At 41.1% G+C, this 19,009-nt stretch overlaps 1 protein-coding gene across 5 annotated transcripts in view; it reads right to left on the bottom strand.

Annotated features, from left to right (window-relative positions):
- The window catches only part of ARHGEF12 (Rho guanine nucleotide exchange factor 12), an 80,799-nt gene that overhangs the window by 23,919 nt on the left and 37,871 nt on the right, over positions 1–19,009 (bottom strand). For 3 of the 5 annotated variants that reach the window (XM_074849026.1, XM_074849028.1, XM_074849030.1), the window contains 17 exons: positions 13,523–13,621; positions 13,009–13,058; positions 12,118–12,175; positions 11,218–11,396; positions 10,668–10,745; positions 10,033–10,152; positions 9,281–9,415; positions 6,860–6,931; positions 5,987–6,079; positions 5,274–5,384; positions 4,690–4,788; positions 4,088–4,130; positions 3,582–3,687; positions 2,614–2,751; positions 2,124–2,156; positions 1,264–1,381; positions 69–174 (listed from right to left, as the gene is read on the bottom strand). In XM_074849026.1, coding sequence (XP_074705127.1) covers positions 69–174; positions 1,264–1,381; positions 2,124–2,156; positions 2,614–2,751; positions 3,582–3,687; positions 4,088–4,130; positions 4,690–4,788; positions 5,274–5,384; positions 5,987–6,079; positions 6,860–6,931; positions 9,281–9,415; positions 10,033–10,152; positions 10,668–10,745; positions 11,218–11,396; positions 12,118–12,175; positions 13,009–13,058; positions 13,523–13,621 — 1,638 coding nt within the window. The remainder of the gene's footprint in view (positions 1–68; positions 175–1,263; positions 1,382–2,123; positions 2,157–2,613; positions 2,752–3,581; positions 3,688–4,087; positions 4,131–4,689; positions 4,789–5,273; positions 5,385–5,986; positions 6,080–6,859; positions 6,932–9,280; positions 9,416–10,032; positions 10,153–10,667; positions 10,746–11,217; positions 11,397–12,117; positions 12,176–13,008; positions 13,059–13,522; positions 13,622–19,009) is intronic. The other 2 variants (XM_074849027.1, XM_074849029.1) reach the window with 1 other exon arrangement.

The raw sequence follows: 19,009 nt of genomic DNA, 5'->3' as shown, positions 1-19,009 counted from the left end.
GACAGCAGAGACTTTATTTGGCTTTCAGACTAACAGTCAGGGAACATATACTTCCTTGTCTGACATACTTGCACTGCTATCATGTCGACTCGGTCTCCTTGGTGGGCCCAGAATATTAGGAAAGCCTCTTCTCTTTCCTTTTTCCTCTCCTTCTTTCTCTTTCTTGATACTTTGCTGCAGTTAATATACAAGAAAAGCAAAGCAAACAGATCACTCATTTCTTCAAAATCAGTTTTTTACTGAAATATTGACTAATTATTTAAAACTGCAGGAGTTTGGTACAAAATAATTTTATTTCTAACAAATTATTGAGAGGCGAACATCCTGCAGCATCAGAGGCAAAGACAGCCTACGGACAGACTATGGGTGGTGTGTAACAGGGTTAGCAGCAGGGAGCCACAGCATCTCAAGAGATACATCTGTTATGAGCAAAAACACACACCCTGTCTTTAACTTATCAGGAGCTGAAAACCACTCTCCTCCCTAGGGTAAGAGACCAATTTACAGAGACCAGTAGCACCTTGTTTCTCTAAGGCACAACATGTTGTGACTCCAAACCTCCACAAGCATACAGACTCTCATCTGGGAGAGAGAAATACAACTTATCTTACCACTTCAGAAAGGCTGCGAACGCTTGATCTAACCTTTTTTGCACTGACAGTGCAGAACTGCTCGTAACAGTCTTAACATTTCAAAGGAAGATGGAATGCTGATGAAAATAAGTAGCTACTGTGACCAGATACACCCCCACACTACAGGAGACGACTGCACACACCCACAGAGATGGAGTTTTGGTGGAAAAATTCATTATATAACTGGGAAAGTGTGGGTGGCAGGAAGAGTAGCTTTCCTGCAACATGAAGCATGAGGTTTAGGGCAAGTTTCTCAAGAAGAAAACTAAAGCAAACAGGCCAACAAGCCTGATAAGCCTTAATGAGATCCTCAAGTGATTCGAGGTTGTATTATATGAAACACTTCTCACCCAAAGTTTTAATAAGGCTAGAACTGTGAAAAACAAGCAGTTAGAATTCAGGCATACAGATAAAGTAAGAAGGCAACTCATTTCTAATTCACGTCTCTGAAAATGTATGTAGAACCCAATTTCAACTGTGCAGCTCAGTAATCCCAGATCCTCTTGATGCAGCAATGAAGACTGTAAAATCATACCAACTTCTAATGTGTCACACAAAAGTGGATTCTGCGTTCCAATGAAGCACCCATGCTGGGCAGCTTTAACCAAATGCACTCTGGCCACAACACTACTACCTTGATCTTTGGCAAGAAACCGATACGGCCACGCTTCTGCTCCAGGTTCCGAGGTTCTTTAACTTTGACTCCCAGGTGTTTCATGTAAGTAAGAATCACATACTGCATTGTGGAACTGCCAAGTATATACAAAAAAAAAAAAAAATGAGGATAAGGAGAAATGTATTGGGGAAAATACATTTAGTCAAGAAAATGAAAAAGGTCAAATGCATGGGTTCAAGGGTTCTACTGAGAAATTAACCATTTTTCGTTTAAAAGAACTTGGCATCTTTTATTTTTTTTAATATGAAACAAGCTATCGCAATGGGAAAGACTTGGCCTGTATCAGATTTTGTCCTCTTGTAAACAAAAGATGGAGTATATAAAAGGCATACCAGCTTAGGAGGTGAAAATAAAATTTTGAGAATTACACAGAAGGTCCTGAAATGATATACTAAACACATTATAGTTTTGAGTGATGGTAAAAATAAGTAATAGTAAAAGGTATGGCTGCTGTAAAGAGTATACCAAAAGCTACCCAGACAGTTGTATACATACAAACTGAACAAGGCAAGGGACATACAGAAAATAAAGGTTAGATGAGATTGAAACAGCTACAAAACAAAACCAGATGAAATATGAACTCTCAGTGGCAGTAACTTTGTCAAATCTGAAACAAAGGCAACAAACTTCAGAATAAGAAGAGGCTGAGAGCAAGAGGTTGATGCTCTGAATTCCAATTAATTATGCCAGGGGATTTAGAAAATGAGTTTGTGGCTACAGCCAGGAGAGGGCTGTCTTGTTCTGCTCAGCAGAACACAGAGCCAGCAGTGGGGGGGTTCTTACTTCACAGACTAAGTCCACACAACTTCCATTACCTCTTGTCTTCTTCCAAAGGCTGAGATGTCATCCTGAAAACAAGGAAGAATTTAAGAACAAAACTCAAAAACCAATTAACACCCAGTCACATCCACCCAGAGCATCAGCAGTTGCGTTCAAAGTGTCAAATATGAAGGTTCAACTGGGAAAATTGAGCTCAGCTCACATTAAAAGAAAAAAAAGGTTCTGAAGCTATAGGTTTCTATAACCCAGAAAAAAGGCTCTGATCTAGCAATGCACAAGCTGACAATGGAAGCATTACCTCTGCTATTTGAACAGTAGTCTCCTTGAAAAGATATATGGACTTTACCTAACTGTTAGCTTACTTCTGGCTAATCACTACTTAAACACACGTTGATACCAAACAGGGGAAGCAATGTAAATGTAGTGATGTCAAATTGCTTCTCATTCCCAATTCCTTTGCTCTGCTGTTGCCAGGTTCAGCACAGAACAGTTTTTACCCCCACAATTATACTTGCTGTTACTCACAAGACTTCCTCGATTTTAGCAATAATCTGTTCTGCACATGCTCTTTCCTTCTCCACCGCATTTCGGTCACGAACTCTTTCTGCATCCAGCTTGGTTAGCTCTCCTTCTGCCAGGGTCAACCCCATACTACGTTTCTGCCTGAAAAATCGGGAGAGGGAAGCATTACTTGAAATTGAGTATGACCTGTAACAGGGAAAAGCAACCTCTTGACATTCAGAATGCCAAACAGGTTTCATTATTGGTTTCTGTATGAAAATGGAAAAGACACGACATTTCTCCATAACATTTGCACTCACTGTAAAACATAGCTAAGATAGACTTCGGAGGGATAAAGTTGTGTATTCATCAAGAGACACAGCTATTGCAAGGGTCAAGAAAAGGCAGTTACTCTTTTTGCAACATCCCCGGTTTCATATTTGAAGTATATACTTGAACTGAGACATTTCTAGGTAGGGAAAAGTCCATTATTGAACACCTGTCTTGGTATAATGTCTCATGTTGGCACAGAGCTCTTATGTCTCCACATAAAAGGGCATATTAATTATCAAATTCTACTATATGCCCACGACCGCTTTGTAAAGTGGATTATTCCATGCCCAAAGGGGAGAGGGAAGGAAAAAGAAGGGCGGGGCGGGGGGAAGAGATATAAGCTGATTATAAACACAATTAGTAATAAGAATTTATATAACATCACATAGGTAACAATATTCTGAATTGCCTCAGATAGCTTCAAGGAATGAAGAATCCAAGCTCTAAAACTGATCTTGTAATCCATTACTTGCAACACTGTCAAAAAACATTCAACGATTGGTCACAGGGTGACCCTGGAGGCCCTCTCCAGTGGTATCTTCCTATTCAGTCCAAGATGAATCACCATGTCCCTTAAGTTTGGACTTCCCCTGTATTGGACATGCTGACTGAGGGCAGGTAGGAATTAAATGAAATACTACACAGACAACTGCTGTTACCTGAAATCTTCCAGATTCCTTTGAACTTCTGGACAGACTTTATCTTGCATAGTTTGTATAAACTGGCGATGAAGCTCTTCAGGAAGGAGATCTGGCCTTCTTCTGTCTGTAAGTCAGAAAAGTTAATATTCTTTTGAGAACAGTTCTCTCCACCTTAGAATAAAGTCACTGACATGTATACTTTAGCCCATCCAAGAGTACCCTTTTGCCTTTCACTTGCTGATAACATGAACTCCAGCACATTAAGCATAAGCAACTTTGGTCACATCCATTATCATACTAAAAAATGTACATGCCAACGTGGCCAGTGCTTCCCACTACTTATGCATGTATCACAGCATGCATTACGCCCTCCCCAAGAAACGTAAGAAGTATTTCTTTGTCTCTCTCTGTAACATGTGACACCGTATGTTTGAAGTAACCCTGAGTGCATTTCAGACACTTGCTTGGACTGCCTCAGACAGCAGAACCTGCAGAGATAGATACCCAAGGCAAGAGCACCATACCTAGTTCTAAGGAGATTTCATCTGGAACTGGAACTTTTAGATTCTGCAAAAGAAAAGAAAGGCTGGGAGAACATACACAACAAACACCACCCCAGTAAAACACACAGTACAAAACATCCAAGAAAATCCCCTCAGAAGACAAAATCATACAACCTGAACACCTGATGGTATAAAGGGGGAGACTCCCATCCTGAATATATATTATATTACACAAGGATTATTTCATCTAAACATGTGGTACTAGCCTCTGCTACACTATCTGGTAGTCCATGACAGTAAAGAAGTTTCTCAGGCTTTCCAGACACACAGAATTTCCCAATCCTTGCAACAGCCACTAAAAGGTAATGTGTATCAGCTAGAGCTTGCTTACGTATCACAAAATTATTTCTCCTATCAGATAACGCATTCCCCGTGGTTTATTGAGTTACCAGGCAGCTGAGGCTATACACCATTCAATCTGCTGTATTCACTGGTAACATTTAAACAAAAAAACTTTTTATTTTGGAGGACTTAAATAACTCTTTGTTTTTTTCCAGTTCAGGAGAATGGAGAAAGGTAGAAGTCAGATATGCTTGAAAATGAAAGAAATGATGGGAACCTACAGCAGCTCGGTCCAAGAAGAACTGGTAAAACTCAAGAAAGACACGGCGAGTCTCTTTGGAGTTGGTCTGCTTATACAAGTCTGTGTAAAGGTAGCACAACTGTGGGAAACAAGAGGGGAAGAAATTAAACAATACCATGAGAACTCTTCTAACACCCCCAACTCTAAGTTTTCTTTCAAATATTTCAAGGAATTCAACGTTGCTGGATTGAAACTCTTCCTAGCTACCTTCAGCCATCTAGATTGCTCAGGTAACCTCTGCTAGGCTGCCCAGTAATCAGCAGAGAAGCAAAAGGCCAGGGGCTGGGAGAGAGACACAGAGATTAGATCTTCCCCATAGACAACTAATTCCACCACCTTAAGGTGGAATGAAGTACTTTCAAGAGCTAAATACTTATTTGTAAACAGCTCAACGAGCGGAAGACAGTTCTCTTCGTGCTTCTCTTCATTGATCCGAAATACTCTCATGCCTGCATAGGAACTGCATTTCTCTCCTTGCAGATCCAGCCATGAACGAGGAGACCCTGATACACTCTGGTTAAGACTACCAATTTGGGCCAGGGAAACAATTCCAGAACATCTCACCAATGCTGCAGGGTCAAACTGGGACACCACATGATGCAGAAGAACAGCCAGGTGAGCTGGACGAGATTTCAGGAGCTCAATGTTTTGGAAACAGCTGCATTGTCCGTTAATCTGTAGAGATACATGGAAACTATTTGAATTACTCAAGAAAGTTACTGCGAGAAAAAACAAGAAGCTTTGTTCCAAAAGCTCCGCTCCTCATTTGTTTAATTAAAAATTGATCAATTCCAGAACCTTTGCAATGCCATTCTAATGTTCCAGGAAGAGCTCACAATAGGAACACTTCTTTTAAATATCCACCTGAACACTGAGCACAATATAATGAAATGTAATTCAGAGCAAAGGACAGCTAAAATAACTCAGAGTAAATATGTAAAAAGCCATGGCAGCTATACTGCTGTGACAATAATGCAGGACTTAATAGAAACTAAATAAGCAAAAGAAAATTAAATAAGGCAAATGAATTTCCAGAAAGCTTGAAGTTATGAGAAGAGTAACAGAAAGAATCAAAGATGGCATATTGTCATAAACTCCCCAAATGTTTTTATTTGGCAAGATCAGCAGTAACAGGAATCACATTCTTTAATTCTTAATTCACCACACAAGAACTGCTCAATAAAAACAAGTCATGGAGCACCTGTAGTTTAGGCACAGAGGAACAGAATTTTGGCTGAGGGGGAAAAGGGGTGGCTGGGGCTGAAAGTCATTCCCACCTGCTCCTGTTCAGTGTCAAAGTCGTCATCCTCTGCTCCAATGATCTGAGGCCCCACTCGGGATAAAGGACTTCCAACACTGGACTGGGAATCCTGGGGTGAGTCGGGAGCAAGGGAAGAGAAGGAAGAAATGTACAGTGCTGTCTCTTGGCACACTAAACCTTCTTTACCAAGTTAGAGATATTACAATCAGTTTTATTCTCCTTCTCAAAACTCAATGGAAACCCATGTGTCTTTACACAACCTTGTCCAAGTTTGCAGCTGTGAGATCCCCTTATGAATGCTTCTCCCAAGTCGCAAGCATTCAGAAACATTAAATCAGATGACTCAAAACCAATTGCATCATCTACAGACAGGAGCACACCAAGCATGTGGCATATGACAAATGCCATCTTAGTACAAAAGGAGAAATATGACTTTGGAAAGTCAAGCAGATGAGGGGAAAAATACTTCAAGTCATCCTAAGGAAGATAGTAATACGTTCAGATACGTCTTTACTTTCTGCTGTGTTCCACTTTTACCTAATCTCGAGGCCATCCCTGATAATGCCAGCCCTGTAATACCTAAATATCCTAAAGAAAAGACTGTTTCATTTACTGCTGGACTCAAGGAATAAAATATGTAGAACAGCTCTACCTATTTTAGGTCCAGCTGTTTTACTGCTGATTATCTATTTCTTGCCTCTAAACGGGCCAGCTCTTAAGCTCCATAAACATTTACTCAGCTAATTAACTTTCCCTGCACAATTTTAATTGCATTTTATTTTCTAAAGCAAAGTTTATGCATGCTTCATCTAGAAAGCGGGGAAAAACAGCAAGATTTTAATGGGCCCATTACAGGAGATGCTGTTGTGACACTATGTTTTGTACTCACAGTATCTTGAACCTCAGTCTTTTCTGGGCTCTCATCTGGATAAATTCGTTCCTTCAAGCCACTGCGAGGACTCTGGGAAAGAAGGAAGTTCAGTTCTGGTAAGTACCAGCAAATCCAAGGAAATGAGAACTGAACAGCAAGTTTTTCAGTCACAACAGCCAAAACTTCTCCTTTCTCACAGAGTTAACTGCTAAACAACTGTTAAACAACCAAAGTGCGACCTACATGCACGGTTTCCACAGAAAACCAAAAACCAACCAAATGCAGAAGCAGCTTCAGTAAGGAAGATAGCGACACTGAGTAACAACAGAGCTGTAAAATCTACTGGTACCCTGTCCTTAGCTTTCTCTTTGCTCTCTCCACCTCTACTACGTAAACTACAGTTTAGGTAGTACCCATGTTGTCAGCTCTCTGACTGGGCATTTTTCTCAACATCCACTCTGAAGAGGGGGCTCCCAGCAACAGGCTCAGTATTTCAGGTGTAGTCTCACCAGTGCCCAGCAGAAGGGCACCAACTTCCCTCCACCTGCAGCAATCCTCTTTCTCATGTAGCCCAGCAGGCACTTGGCTTTATTTGCAAAAACCACGTGTTGGCTCCTCTTCCGTGTGTCCACAGTAACACCCAGGTCTTTTCAGCTACTCAACCTGCTGGTTTCCAGCCTGTATTGACACATGGAGTTATTTCACCCCGGCTGTAAAACTCTGCACTTCTTGTTAAACTTCAAGAGGTTTCTATTGCCCCTGATCCTTAAGTTTCTCAGGGTCACTTTGGATTGAAAAGCTTGAATTTAATTCTGTCAGGGCTTTGGCCTTCCTAACCTGAGCAGTCAGGGATCAGGTTAGGAAGGCCAAAGCCCTGACAGAATTAAATCTGACCAGGGATGTCAAGGGCAACAAGAAAAGCTTCTATAGGTAGGTCAGTGATAAAAAGACTAGGGAAAATGTGGGCCCTCTCTGGAAGAAAACGGGAGACCTGGTCACCCGGGACATGGAGAAGGCTGAGGTACTCAACAACTTTTTTGCCCCAGTCTTCACTGGCAAGGGCTCCAGCCATGCTGCTCAAGGCACAGAAGGCAAAGGCGGGGACTGGGAGAAGGAAGAACCACCCACTGTAGGAGAAGATCAGGTTTGAGACCATCTAAAGAACCTGAAGGTGCACAGGTTCACGGGCCCTGATGATACACATCCATGGGTCCTGAGGGAACTGGCAGATGAAGTGGCTAAGCCACTGTCCATCATTTGCCTACAGGAAAGCTGGGGAGGGACTCTTTATCAGGGGGTGTGGTGATAAGACGAGGGGTAACGGTTTTGAACTGACAGAGGGCAAATTTAGATTAGATCTAAGGAAGAAATTCTTCCCTGTGAGGGTGGGGAGACACTGGCCCAGGTTGCCCAGAGAAGCTGTGGCTGCCCCCTCCCTGGAAGGGTTCAAGGCCAGGTTGGACGGGGCTTTGGGCAACCTGGGCTAGTGGAAGGTGGCCCTGCCCATGGCAGGGGGGTGGAACTGGATGATCTTTAAGGTCCCCTCCAACCTAAACCATTCTGTGAGTCTATGAATGTTTGGTGTGTCAATAACCTCCAGTGATCAAATACAATCCACAACACTTACAGGATAAAGTTTATTAGGAAGATAGCTATGAATTTTGTTTTGCATTTACTGTATACAAACACGAGTGATATCTAGTCAGATTTGGAGTTGGAAGAGTTATGTTTCAAAATAAAGTCATGTATGTGCACATTTTGGACGTATATCTGACCAACCTTCCTTTTCACTTCCAACTGCTAGTACAAATTTAGCTCCCACATCCTTAAGTTAAACAACAAACTTAGGCCAAAACCCAAGTACAGAGTCTCACTTGCTCTGCACTAATCATATAGTGACTTAATTAAGGATTAGGTGCTAAGACACTTCAATAGGGAGAGCATACGAGCACACAGATTGATAACTAATGAGTGAACAGACTAAGAGTCTTTCCTGTTGGCAATAATTGAAGCTTATTTGGTAGAAGTAAGGCTCTTCCCCACTTTCATGGCAACTTGCCCACTGACTGGGTCTGAGTCACAGCTACTGCAATTGGAACATTACCATACTCCTAAAAGATGCTCTAATTGGCATCTCTGAGTTCTGAGAAAGGCATCCATCTTTCTTTGTCTGGTTACAGGGATTGTGACAGGAAAATATAATCCTGGAAAAAACCCAAAAACCCACACTGTTTCTTTCCCAGTCCCTAATGGAAGTCCAATATAGTATGCTTCCTCGAGGAAATATTTTTGGTGTGTACTGAGCCTATTCTAAGTAATACATAGTGTTACAGAGTACATATATATGACACACAGGACAACACAAACGTAAAGAATCTGCAGAAGAAAACCAAATCCAAAAGGTATAGAAGCAAAGTCATGGAGCTGTTCAAGACTCACATCAGCAATGTCACTGTTTGGTCGGGAGGGGCTGTCACCACTGTAATCCAGTTTGCTCACACAATCCCCACTCTCTGCCTCCACTTCACTGATCTGCAGCGATTCTGTCACAGACCTGGAGGACAAGACCCCATCCTAAAAAGATAAAGTGAGTTGGGAGACAGCACAAAGCAAGTAGAATATTTCAAGAGACAATCCTTAAACATTAGCTGTTTCAAAACCTGGTTAGTTCACATTATTTATAGAACTTTCTTCATGTATCTAGAAAAGGCTGCAATGCTTTTCTAAGAGAAGACAACAGAAAATCACACCAAGTTTTCAGGACTTATAACATTATAGGCAAAGGCAAAAGGGGAAAATTAATACCACCTACATTTTTTTTTTCCAAAAGCAAAAGCAAAACTGTTTTAAGCTTCCAGTTTTTCATTCTCCACTGTTAGAATGACTTCGTAAGTTTAAGTTGTATTGACAGTCAGACTAATAAACACATCATAGTTTGCACATACTGCTTTAAAAGCAGTTTTTCCAGATGATTTGAAAGTCTGTTGTAAAGTCTACTCCATATACTGATTGCACTGTATTGCTTGACAGCTGCTGCAAGCCTCATTACAAGTCTCAACTCTAGAGGGTGCAATTTGCCTGCGGAAGCAAAGAAGAGCATGGCAAGGAACTCCTGCTTGCCCAGGACACCATCATCCCCCAAGAATTTTCACCCGGAACATACCACAGAGAAGCCTGACACATTCTGTTACCTGAGTACAGCCTGTGGCTTTGGACAACTGCTCTTGCAGCTGAGGAATGTGCTTCTTCGTTTCCTGTATCTCTTTGAGCAGTCGTGTGGTGGGTGATCGGCTATACTCTTCTTGCAGAGACTGAAAAATAATTTTATGAGCTTTCACTCAGTATCTCCTCAGTATCAAAGCTTAGAACGATAATCCACTACTAATCTTCATTTACACATTTTAAATAATAAACAGCACAACTGCATGCCAAGTAGATGCTACAGAATGTCCATTTTATATAGCTCTTCTCTCTGTCCTGTGCCATATGAAAATAACCACATTCTAGAGACTTAGTGAAATCTGTCAGTAAGAGTCAAAGATGCTTACTGGCCCAAGGATTAGATCAGATTGACAGATATGTACATTTCCACTCAAGAAAGCTACCACAGATTTTTTCTTACTCTGTCAAGGATTAAGAACTCAAGAGCTGATCAGTAAGAGTGACTACATCTCTGGTGTCAGGCCTGCATACAGAAGCCCTAAGCTGAAACACAAACTGTGCAAGGGAATGTTGAAGATGCTACTAAGCAGTGATTCAACAACCAATCTGTGTATTTGCATCATACTTTCCCTCCACTCCTCTCAAACTCATGCAACTCCAGTACCTGCAGCCGCTCCTGCTCTTTCTGTAGCATCTTTCTCAGAATCTCCACCTTCTGGTTGTGGACAATATTATTCTCCTCCTAGAAAACATGGAGAGATTAAGGGTCAGGTTTTTTAGTGGAGCTAGGAAGATAAGGAAAATGGATATGCCCACTTTTCACCTACTTCCTAAACATGGGCTCTGAAAGAGAAGCAATTCAAGTTTCTAAATCCTATCCTATGCATTCTTTCCTACTTTTGAACACAGCTATCAACACTTTAAAAAAAAATAAAATTCACAAGTGTTTTCTTATTTGCTTTCCCAAATTGCAGCGTATCTCAAATACAACCCATGAATAACCTCTCAATTGTTTTTGTATTATCTCAGATAGGACTGGATATTTTTACTTGCAAAATGTTTTTCCCAAAGTGATTAAATGCCCACTGGGTGGCAGGATAAATATTCCAATTTGTACAAGAAGCACAAAACAATTCAAGAAAAAAAAAAATATGTATGACTGCATTTCTTTCACTGCTATGCTAGTTCTTTGGAAAGAGAGCTTTAAATCTTACCCCCACAAGCACCGGGCTAGTAATCCTTTCTGCATTTCCTGATGCGCCAGGCGAATGGGGAGATGTCATGATGGGAGACATATGCCCAAATGCTGCCAGATCCACTTCAGAATCAGCTAATGGAATCTGAGGCGACCCTGGTGGGCGCCCCTGAACAGTGAGAGCTACATAGGAACCCGCTGCAGGGAGAACAAGAACAATTCACATTTCAGACACACATGCAGATTGCTATGGTTGCCATTTCACCCGAGAGACAAAACACAGACCATTCTTCACCCATTCGTTCTTCAAACGAGAGAGCCTGAAAGCACTGTCAGCTCTGGTTTAGAGATGTTGTTTAAATTTCAGGTAATCCAACAACTTTCATGATAGTCATCCTTACTAAATGCACGTAATCCAATTTCTAGTCTATCAGGTTTCATTTACCAGGTTGCATTTACAGTATACATATGCTCATGCCACAAAATAAACTGTGCTAGGGTGGAAGGAACCACTACCACCTTCTTACTTGTACAAGAAAATCAACCAAGAATGCAGTTCCTTCAGAAATACCAGTACTTTGCAAGCATCATACAGTAATCTACATTAAGAGTGCCTGAACAGCTGTGGTATTTCAGGTGGAATCAAAAGATGGGAAGACATGTAGGCAAGGTTTGATGGTAACTTTGAACACCAAGCTAAGGAGAAATTGCAGAGCGTGTATTGGCTCAAGTTTGAGATGTCAAAATTACCCCAATTTCACTTCACTGTTTCATACACACCCTTTATCTCTCAGCACGGGGCATGGTTAGACCTTGTCCTTGTCACTTGATAACTGAATTGGTCATTGGTCCTTTAAAATTATGCCCTTCATGCTTTAAAGGAGCACAGTGACAAAAATAGCAACCTGCCTTTACTTACACTTGATCAGCTTTACCACCTCCAAATGGTTTGAATGTGTTACAAGAGTGCCATTCACCTGGGGGGAGGGAGGAAGAGAAAGTTAACAGTGTTTAGCTACTGACTTCCAACCAAAGGTACCCACACACTACACAGTAAGCACATAGCATGAGGAACAATATTTTCTTTTCCCCCCCCATCTCCTTTACTATGTCTTTCAAGACACTAACAGATAAACAATTTATACTTTTAACAGTTTATCTCAGTGAGCAGAGCTCTGCAAAAAGAAAACTATACACACATACCAAAGAAAACCAAGCAACCAACCAAAAAAAAAAACCCAATCCACTTCTGACTGGGCAGGAAAAAAAAAAAAAAAAAAGGGTAGTTAATTTAATTCATTAATTTAAATGCCTAGTTGAAATCCCATCTCCATCTGTGCCAGTAGCTGCTGTAGCAAAACCATCATTTTGCACCAACAGCTTAGATAGACTTTTTAGTTACTGACTTGATTTCTTGTTTGGGACTAAAAGAGAACACAGATCTGGGGGCAGTTAGGGGAAAAGCAGTAATCCAAGATGACTATTTATTTACAGGTAATTATTAATAACTCTCTTCCTCTCTCCTCCGTCACTTCTGCTTTTATTGTACATGTGATACTTGAACCTCGTAGGATGCTGAATTCATTGATGATGTTCTGAAATGAGAGTGATCTCCACAATAAAACTAACATTCAGCAGTGGGCTTTCAGTGGTTACTGTTCTGGCGTCCCCAGAACACTGAAACATAGACCATTCCTCTATCCCACAGGCAAATGCAAACACCACAGCAGACATATCAATGACATTCTTTTGGGGAAAGAGCTCGTTTAATATAAAGGATCCATTTCTCTGAAGATTTGAATGCCCTTACCTTGATAATTCTATCACCTGTTTGCACTCCAGCCCGCATGGCTGCTCCATCTAGAGAGGCAAGAAATGATTCAGTTCCAGTTTCAATAGAACTATTCAAAGCAAAAACAGTTTAAGCACTTCTATAGTTCCACGCAAAGCTACTTCCTGCACTCACCCAAGCTTCCTCTGTCTCTATCAGATTAAAATCTCAGAGTATCTAGGCTAGAGCAGTTCTGTTCTCATTTTACAGTGGACACATCAAGCCACAATCCCATCAAGTTTCAAGGAGTCATTTACTCCCTCTCAGATGCACGAGATCAGTTTCCAAATACATCAGACACCGAGGAGGTGATTCACTGCATTGAGCAGCACGACGCGCTTTGGGCTTGCGCACCTATTCCGAAGCTACAGCCATCCCACCCGTGAGGAAGGCATTTGGAGTTTTCTCCTCCAGCTCATGCACGGGTTTCTTTGATTCACATGAAAGCCCTCTAGGCTGCTCTCTGGCTAACACATTTAGCCAGTCCGCTTACCTTCTTTGACGGACTGCACGAAGACTGGATTGTCTCCGCTGACTGTCAGCCCAAATCCGTTTTCATCCCGTTGGATAACAACACACCGTTGAACAAGACCTGCATAAGAAAGGTGGGGAAAGGGCAGAAGAAAGAGGAGAGAAATACAAAGAGACACAAGCTAGGCATCAGTCCAAAACCTTATCCTCCTAGATAATCACAGAGCACTGAAAGAAACTGGTACAATACAACAGAGGGAAAAATATATGAGAGACAGAAACAGGGCATCAGTCCAGAAACAGATAGGAATGTCAAGACAGGTCAAGCTTATTGCTTCAGTTACACAAAACAGAGATATACAACAGCAGAGACGCAGACAGCTCTGGCACATCAGACACAACTTGAGGTAAAAGCAGCTTTTAAAGAAGAGCAGCTATGTACATGAACCAATGAGCACAATTTCCCTTTGTCTGTATTAATAGTTCTTCAAAGTACGGCAGAGGGCTGTCATGTTCCAGCACAGCATCAAAAACACCAAGCCACTTTTACAACCTACTCTAAAAAATAAGTCACAAATCTCTCAGACTAACATCAGTGGGTTGGGCTAAAGCAGATTTATCGATCAGGAAAAGTTCTGCCAGTTCTCAGTAAAAATCTCATCTCGGGGCACCTTCTGTTCCAGATGAGAATATCACACAGAACCAGAACAGCCGCAGTAAAGAAGAACCAGCCACGTTTACTACACCAAACAAGACTTTTGAAATCAAGACCATACTTCCCACTGAGCTGCTGAAGTGTACAGCGCCAAAATCCCAGGAGATGGAGTTTGAATCTGTTCCTCCTTTAACTTGTGTGACATCAGAAGGAACTTGTTTTGCTTCCCAGTGTTAGGATTACTCAGTACAATGTGAACATAAATGCTGTTGCAGAGATAAATGTACTTCGTAGGTGCAGCATTTTAAAAAGGTGAAATGTTGTGTGTGTGTCTACTGTTCACCTGAAAACCAAATAAGGGAAAACCAAAACAAAGCAACAATCCTGGCATATTCATTGCAGAGCACTTCCCTAAGAGCACCTGCAAAAAGCCTACCAAGGGAGCCCTTATCTTGAAAAGCCACTTTAAGAAGTCTGCAAATGCTTCATTCTTTTATTTACACAGCAGAAACTACCAGCTGCTAAACATCACCCTTATTTCTAAGAGCTTGCTCTGCCTCTTCATTTCTAAAGCCACATCAGGCAAAATTCTTACACCAGCATCCTGAGAAAGAATCGGAGCTCTCCACAATCACATACCAAAATTGCAGCAGTTTCATTTAGCATGGAGGGAGCAAAGGTTATTGTGAAGATGCTGTCCCAGCAAGGCTGTCTTTTCTGAAATAATTTTTATTTGTAACAGAGTGTGGAGTCATACCCATGTCTTAAATTACCCTCACACCACTAAGCTCCTTTCACTTCTCTGGAGCAACTCCTAATGGAAATGAGGAGCCTCAAGTGAAAACACTGTCTGCCCAGTCAGCCCTGTTCTCCTTGAGCATGGCACATATGAAAATGGGTGTGGGAGCAGTGGAATAGGTTGCATTCCAGCACTTCTGCAGCAGGCTGGTCACGGTATCATACCCCAGTAACTCCCCTTCTGCTGAAAAAGTAGAAGCAAATTCTGCTATACACAGCGATCTGCAGTAAGCTGATGGAATGGATGCAAGGTGAAAGCAGATGAGAGGAGAAAAACCCACCAGCCCTCACACCCTCTTTATATGGTTAAGTGAAAGAACATGCCTCTCCCTTTTGTACCTCCCATTTTTCTATATGACCAAGCTTCTTTAAGTCTCACTTCACAAGAATGATGCCCCAGGGTGGGGTGTGGGAAAGAGAACATATGCTATTTCATAAAAACTGCTTGTTTTAAACTCTGCTGCCAGACGTACAGGTTTTATGAGTAAGACACTAACTAATCTTTTGACTCATAAGAGCTGTCCTTGTTTAAAGGCACAGTATAGCCCTGCATGCTCGCTCTTCCATTGAATTTCTTTATTTTCCAGAACCAATAATCCCTGGATCTACCGACAAGCTTCCTCTCTGAATGAACCTGATGCCAAAGCAGAGACAATGCAGTGGGAGATGCAACATAAATTGACCTTACAGAGTATAATTTAAGTTCCAAGAATAATCAAGTTAAAGCGTTTCACACCACAAGTCTCAATTCCACCCAAGACCACCTTTTAATTTTAGAATGGGGAGGCAACTGAAATTAGGACAACTTGAACCCAAATTGCTTTTCCCCTATATTTGTTCCCTTTAGACAAGAAGCAGGCACTTAACCCTTCTCCTAACACAATATAAATGGCTGGAAAGAGGTCTACGTAGGCCAGCTCAGAGATACTGTGCTTGATGGAGATACACTACAGCTCTATAGTGATTGTAATGAAGTTATCTCAAACTTTGCTGAAGATAACACTATTACCTGCAGACCTAGATCAGCTTTGGTAGCATTCCCTGTCTGAACCAGGTAGACTAAAAGAAGTAACCTTCACGAGTTTTCTTTGCTATGAGGAAAAATTAGCAAAGAGACCCTCCAAATCTGTCATTTGCTCACTTTTGTTCTTTAAGTAAAATATATTCTATTTGAAATCTGCTTAGTGGTGGAATTTTAAGGCCAGAGCAGCAATGTTTTCATAGCCCACATCTCGTACCTTGAACACCTCATTAGACACTCTGGAATGGACTGAAAGGAAAGCCACAAACCACTGAGAGCCCAATGACACGCAACGTGAAGATTTCAATAGCTGTTACTGTCTCGCCTGGATATCACAAGCACATACAGGAACTCTTACATTAAATTACTAACTCAACCAACTTCACCCACTTTAATTAAAGTCTGTAAATTTGGGGCAACACTGAAAAGTCCATGTTAGCAAGTGGCAATCAGCTTTTCAATCACCTTTTCTGCTTTCATGTTCCAATTCTTAGCGTTCCCCGGATGAAAATCACGAGTCATTCATTTTGAAGTGTCTTACCATGATATTTCACTTTTTCCAGCTGAAGCTTAGTAAAGATTACAAGGTCAACAGAACTCATCATTGAAAATACTCAAAAGCAAATCAATAATAATCTTATTCCCTCATTTGCTTTCACATGACTGTATCTTGAAGTCATGAAATGAGGACACGTCACTGTAACTATGCTTTAAGTACACAAAATTGGACTACATGTTCATATCTTGAGTGGATTCATAAAATTCTGTGGAAAAAAAAAAATCTTAAAAATCCTTTTTAATCCTCATGTATAATTCCCCAAACCCACTCCTATAGCCTCAAGCCAAGAGTACAGTAAAGCAGCTAACCGTGTGCTGCAGTTAAAGAGGTTTAAGATTAAAAATGAAAGCAGTTAGAAATTACCAGTCTCGGGAAAAAGGAACTGCAAGAAAAGCTAAGACGAGCAACTCTTCAATAGGTGGCACTATTCCCTCTGCGACATGGTGGCTCAGTCCTCCAGCCCAGCTACAAGTGTGCCTTTTGGATAATAGGGAAGGGTAAAGTCCGAACTCCTCAAGGTCACTGACACACCATGCTAAAAATGATTGTCTCAAACGGTCTTGCCAGACACATTTCGATTGTCCGAGAGCTTCTCTAGTAAAGAGATCATTTACCTTCTTCTCTTCTACATCCTAAATATTTGGAAGTTATTCAGTAAAATAGGAAATTTCATTTCCCTAGCAGAGCACAACAAATAGAGCAGGGGTTCATTCTAAAAACCTGACTCACTAGAGAGAATGGAGACATGAATTACATCTTCCATAACACAATGTAGCTTTTCCTCTGATCGAACTGTGTGGGACATGGCATGGGAGGAGACTTGTGAACTATAACCTCCCTGGAGGCATGAGGCCACAATGGGAAAATGCAATTTAATATAGTGATTTGAAATGAATCATTCCATAAACAAAAACAAACTCCTTGGGGTTTTGAGAATGTCCAAATGTTTCACTTCATTTGGGAAGCTTTATTTCTATAACATATTTTCAGAAACCCTGCTCCTCAAAACAAATAAAACGATCAGCTTTAATAAAGAGAATTTCTCATAGGATGAAATTCTGAATTTCACTTAGTTCTAGTTATTACCATGATCTTCATACCATGTGCCATATTAGCAGCATTCTTCAGATTCTTCCACTAACCCGGTAACAGAAGTCATGTAAAGTCAGTGCAAAAAGTGTATTGTTTGAAATTAGTGCAGTGTATAGTGTCTCGATAAAACTGTTAATAACGATGGCACTGAATACCCTTCATAAAATAAGGCTTGGCAATCTTTCTAGAGAAAGAGAACCGTGTATTTTAACCATGATAAATAGGACTATCTGCTTCCATGGCAACGACACATTCAACCCCTGTGGTCGAGTGCCCCTTGCACTCGCAGCCCTTTCTGGCTATTGTAAGGGTAGTGATGAGGGGCTCCCAAGAGTCCTTTCAAGAGTCTGGAAAAATGGTGGCCACAACATAAAAACACAAGGCTGACAAGAACTGCAAGAAACAAAACAGGAAGTGTTAAGTTCAATTTGAAAATATCTCAACGGGGGAAAACCTGGGGTTTCAAAACAAAGAGATTTAAAAAGTTATCCCAAAGTTGAGGAGATTACGTGAGAGAGTATGTATACAGTCTAGTCTAATATTTGGGTCAGAAACTGATCACTACTAAATAAAAAAGAAGGTATCTTTGGACAGCAACCAAGTCACAGGGAAAAAGGAAGAGTAACTGATACCTCACCTACCACCCTGAAAACTAATTTCGACTTCATTTAAGAGACAAGAATTCTACTTGAAGAAACAGGTATCAAGTATCGTGGGAGGTCATGGCACTAATTAGTAAATTACAGCACATCTGAAACTACGCTCAATCTCTCTCCTGATCATCTGAATGCACAGATATGAGATGGTTGGATTGATGGAAGAAAATACCACACTCTAAGTTTCATGTCACTATAAATCACCCTCTATATATTAGAAAATTTCCCTACCTAACCACTCTGCCTTCCCCTCCAAGCCACTCATATCTTCAAGAAATTCTGGTCTCTGGCTCCTTAATTAAGAATTTCAAGAGGTAAAAACAAACACATACACAAAAGCCACACCTCCTTTTCCTGATGTCATTCAAGACTCTTCTATTATTCACTTCCCAATGGCTAGCCAAAGAAAGAGCCAACTAACGTCCAGTCACCAGCGAGAAAAATATCAGTACAGCATTTCTACTTGTAGGTTTTTAAATAGTTTGGTCCTGTCCAAAGCAAACAACAGACTTCTCGGCACATACCACAGAACCTGGGAAAAGTAGAGGGTTGAGACAAAAGGCAGGGCAAGGTCCAACACAGAAAAGGCCACTGGAAAGGAAGGATGAGTGGAAACTGCTCCCATAGATACTGGACATGGATAGAGCATCTGCAGGAAACTTTGGGGGAAGTAAAGGCTTACGTTAGGAAGTCATGTTTCTTTCTGCCATACATGAAAAACCAGGACA

Source organism: Strix aluco, chromosome 23 (assembly GCF_031877795.1).
Source record: "Strix aluco isolate bStrAlu1 chromosome 23, bStrAlu1.hap1, whole genome shotgun sequence".
NCBI classification, from domain to species: domain Eukaryota; kingdom Metazoa; phylum Chordata; class Aves; order Strigiformes; family Strigidae; genus Strix; species Strix aluco.
The sequence above is the reverse complement of the archived record's forward strand: the minus strand, read 5'-3'. Positions and strand labels throughout refer to the sequence as shown.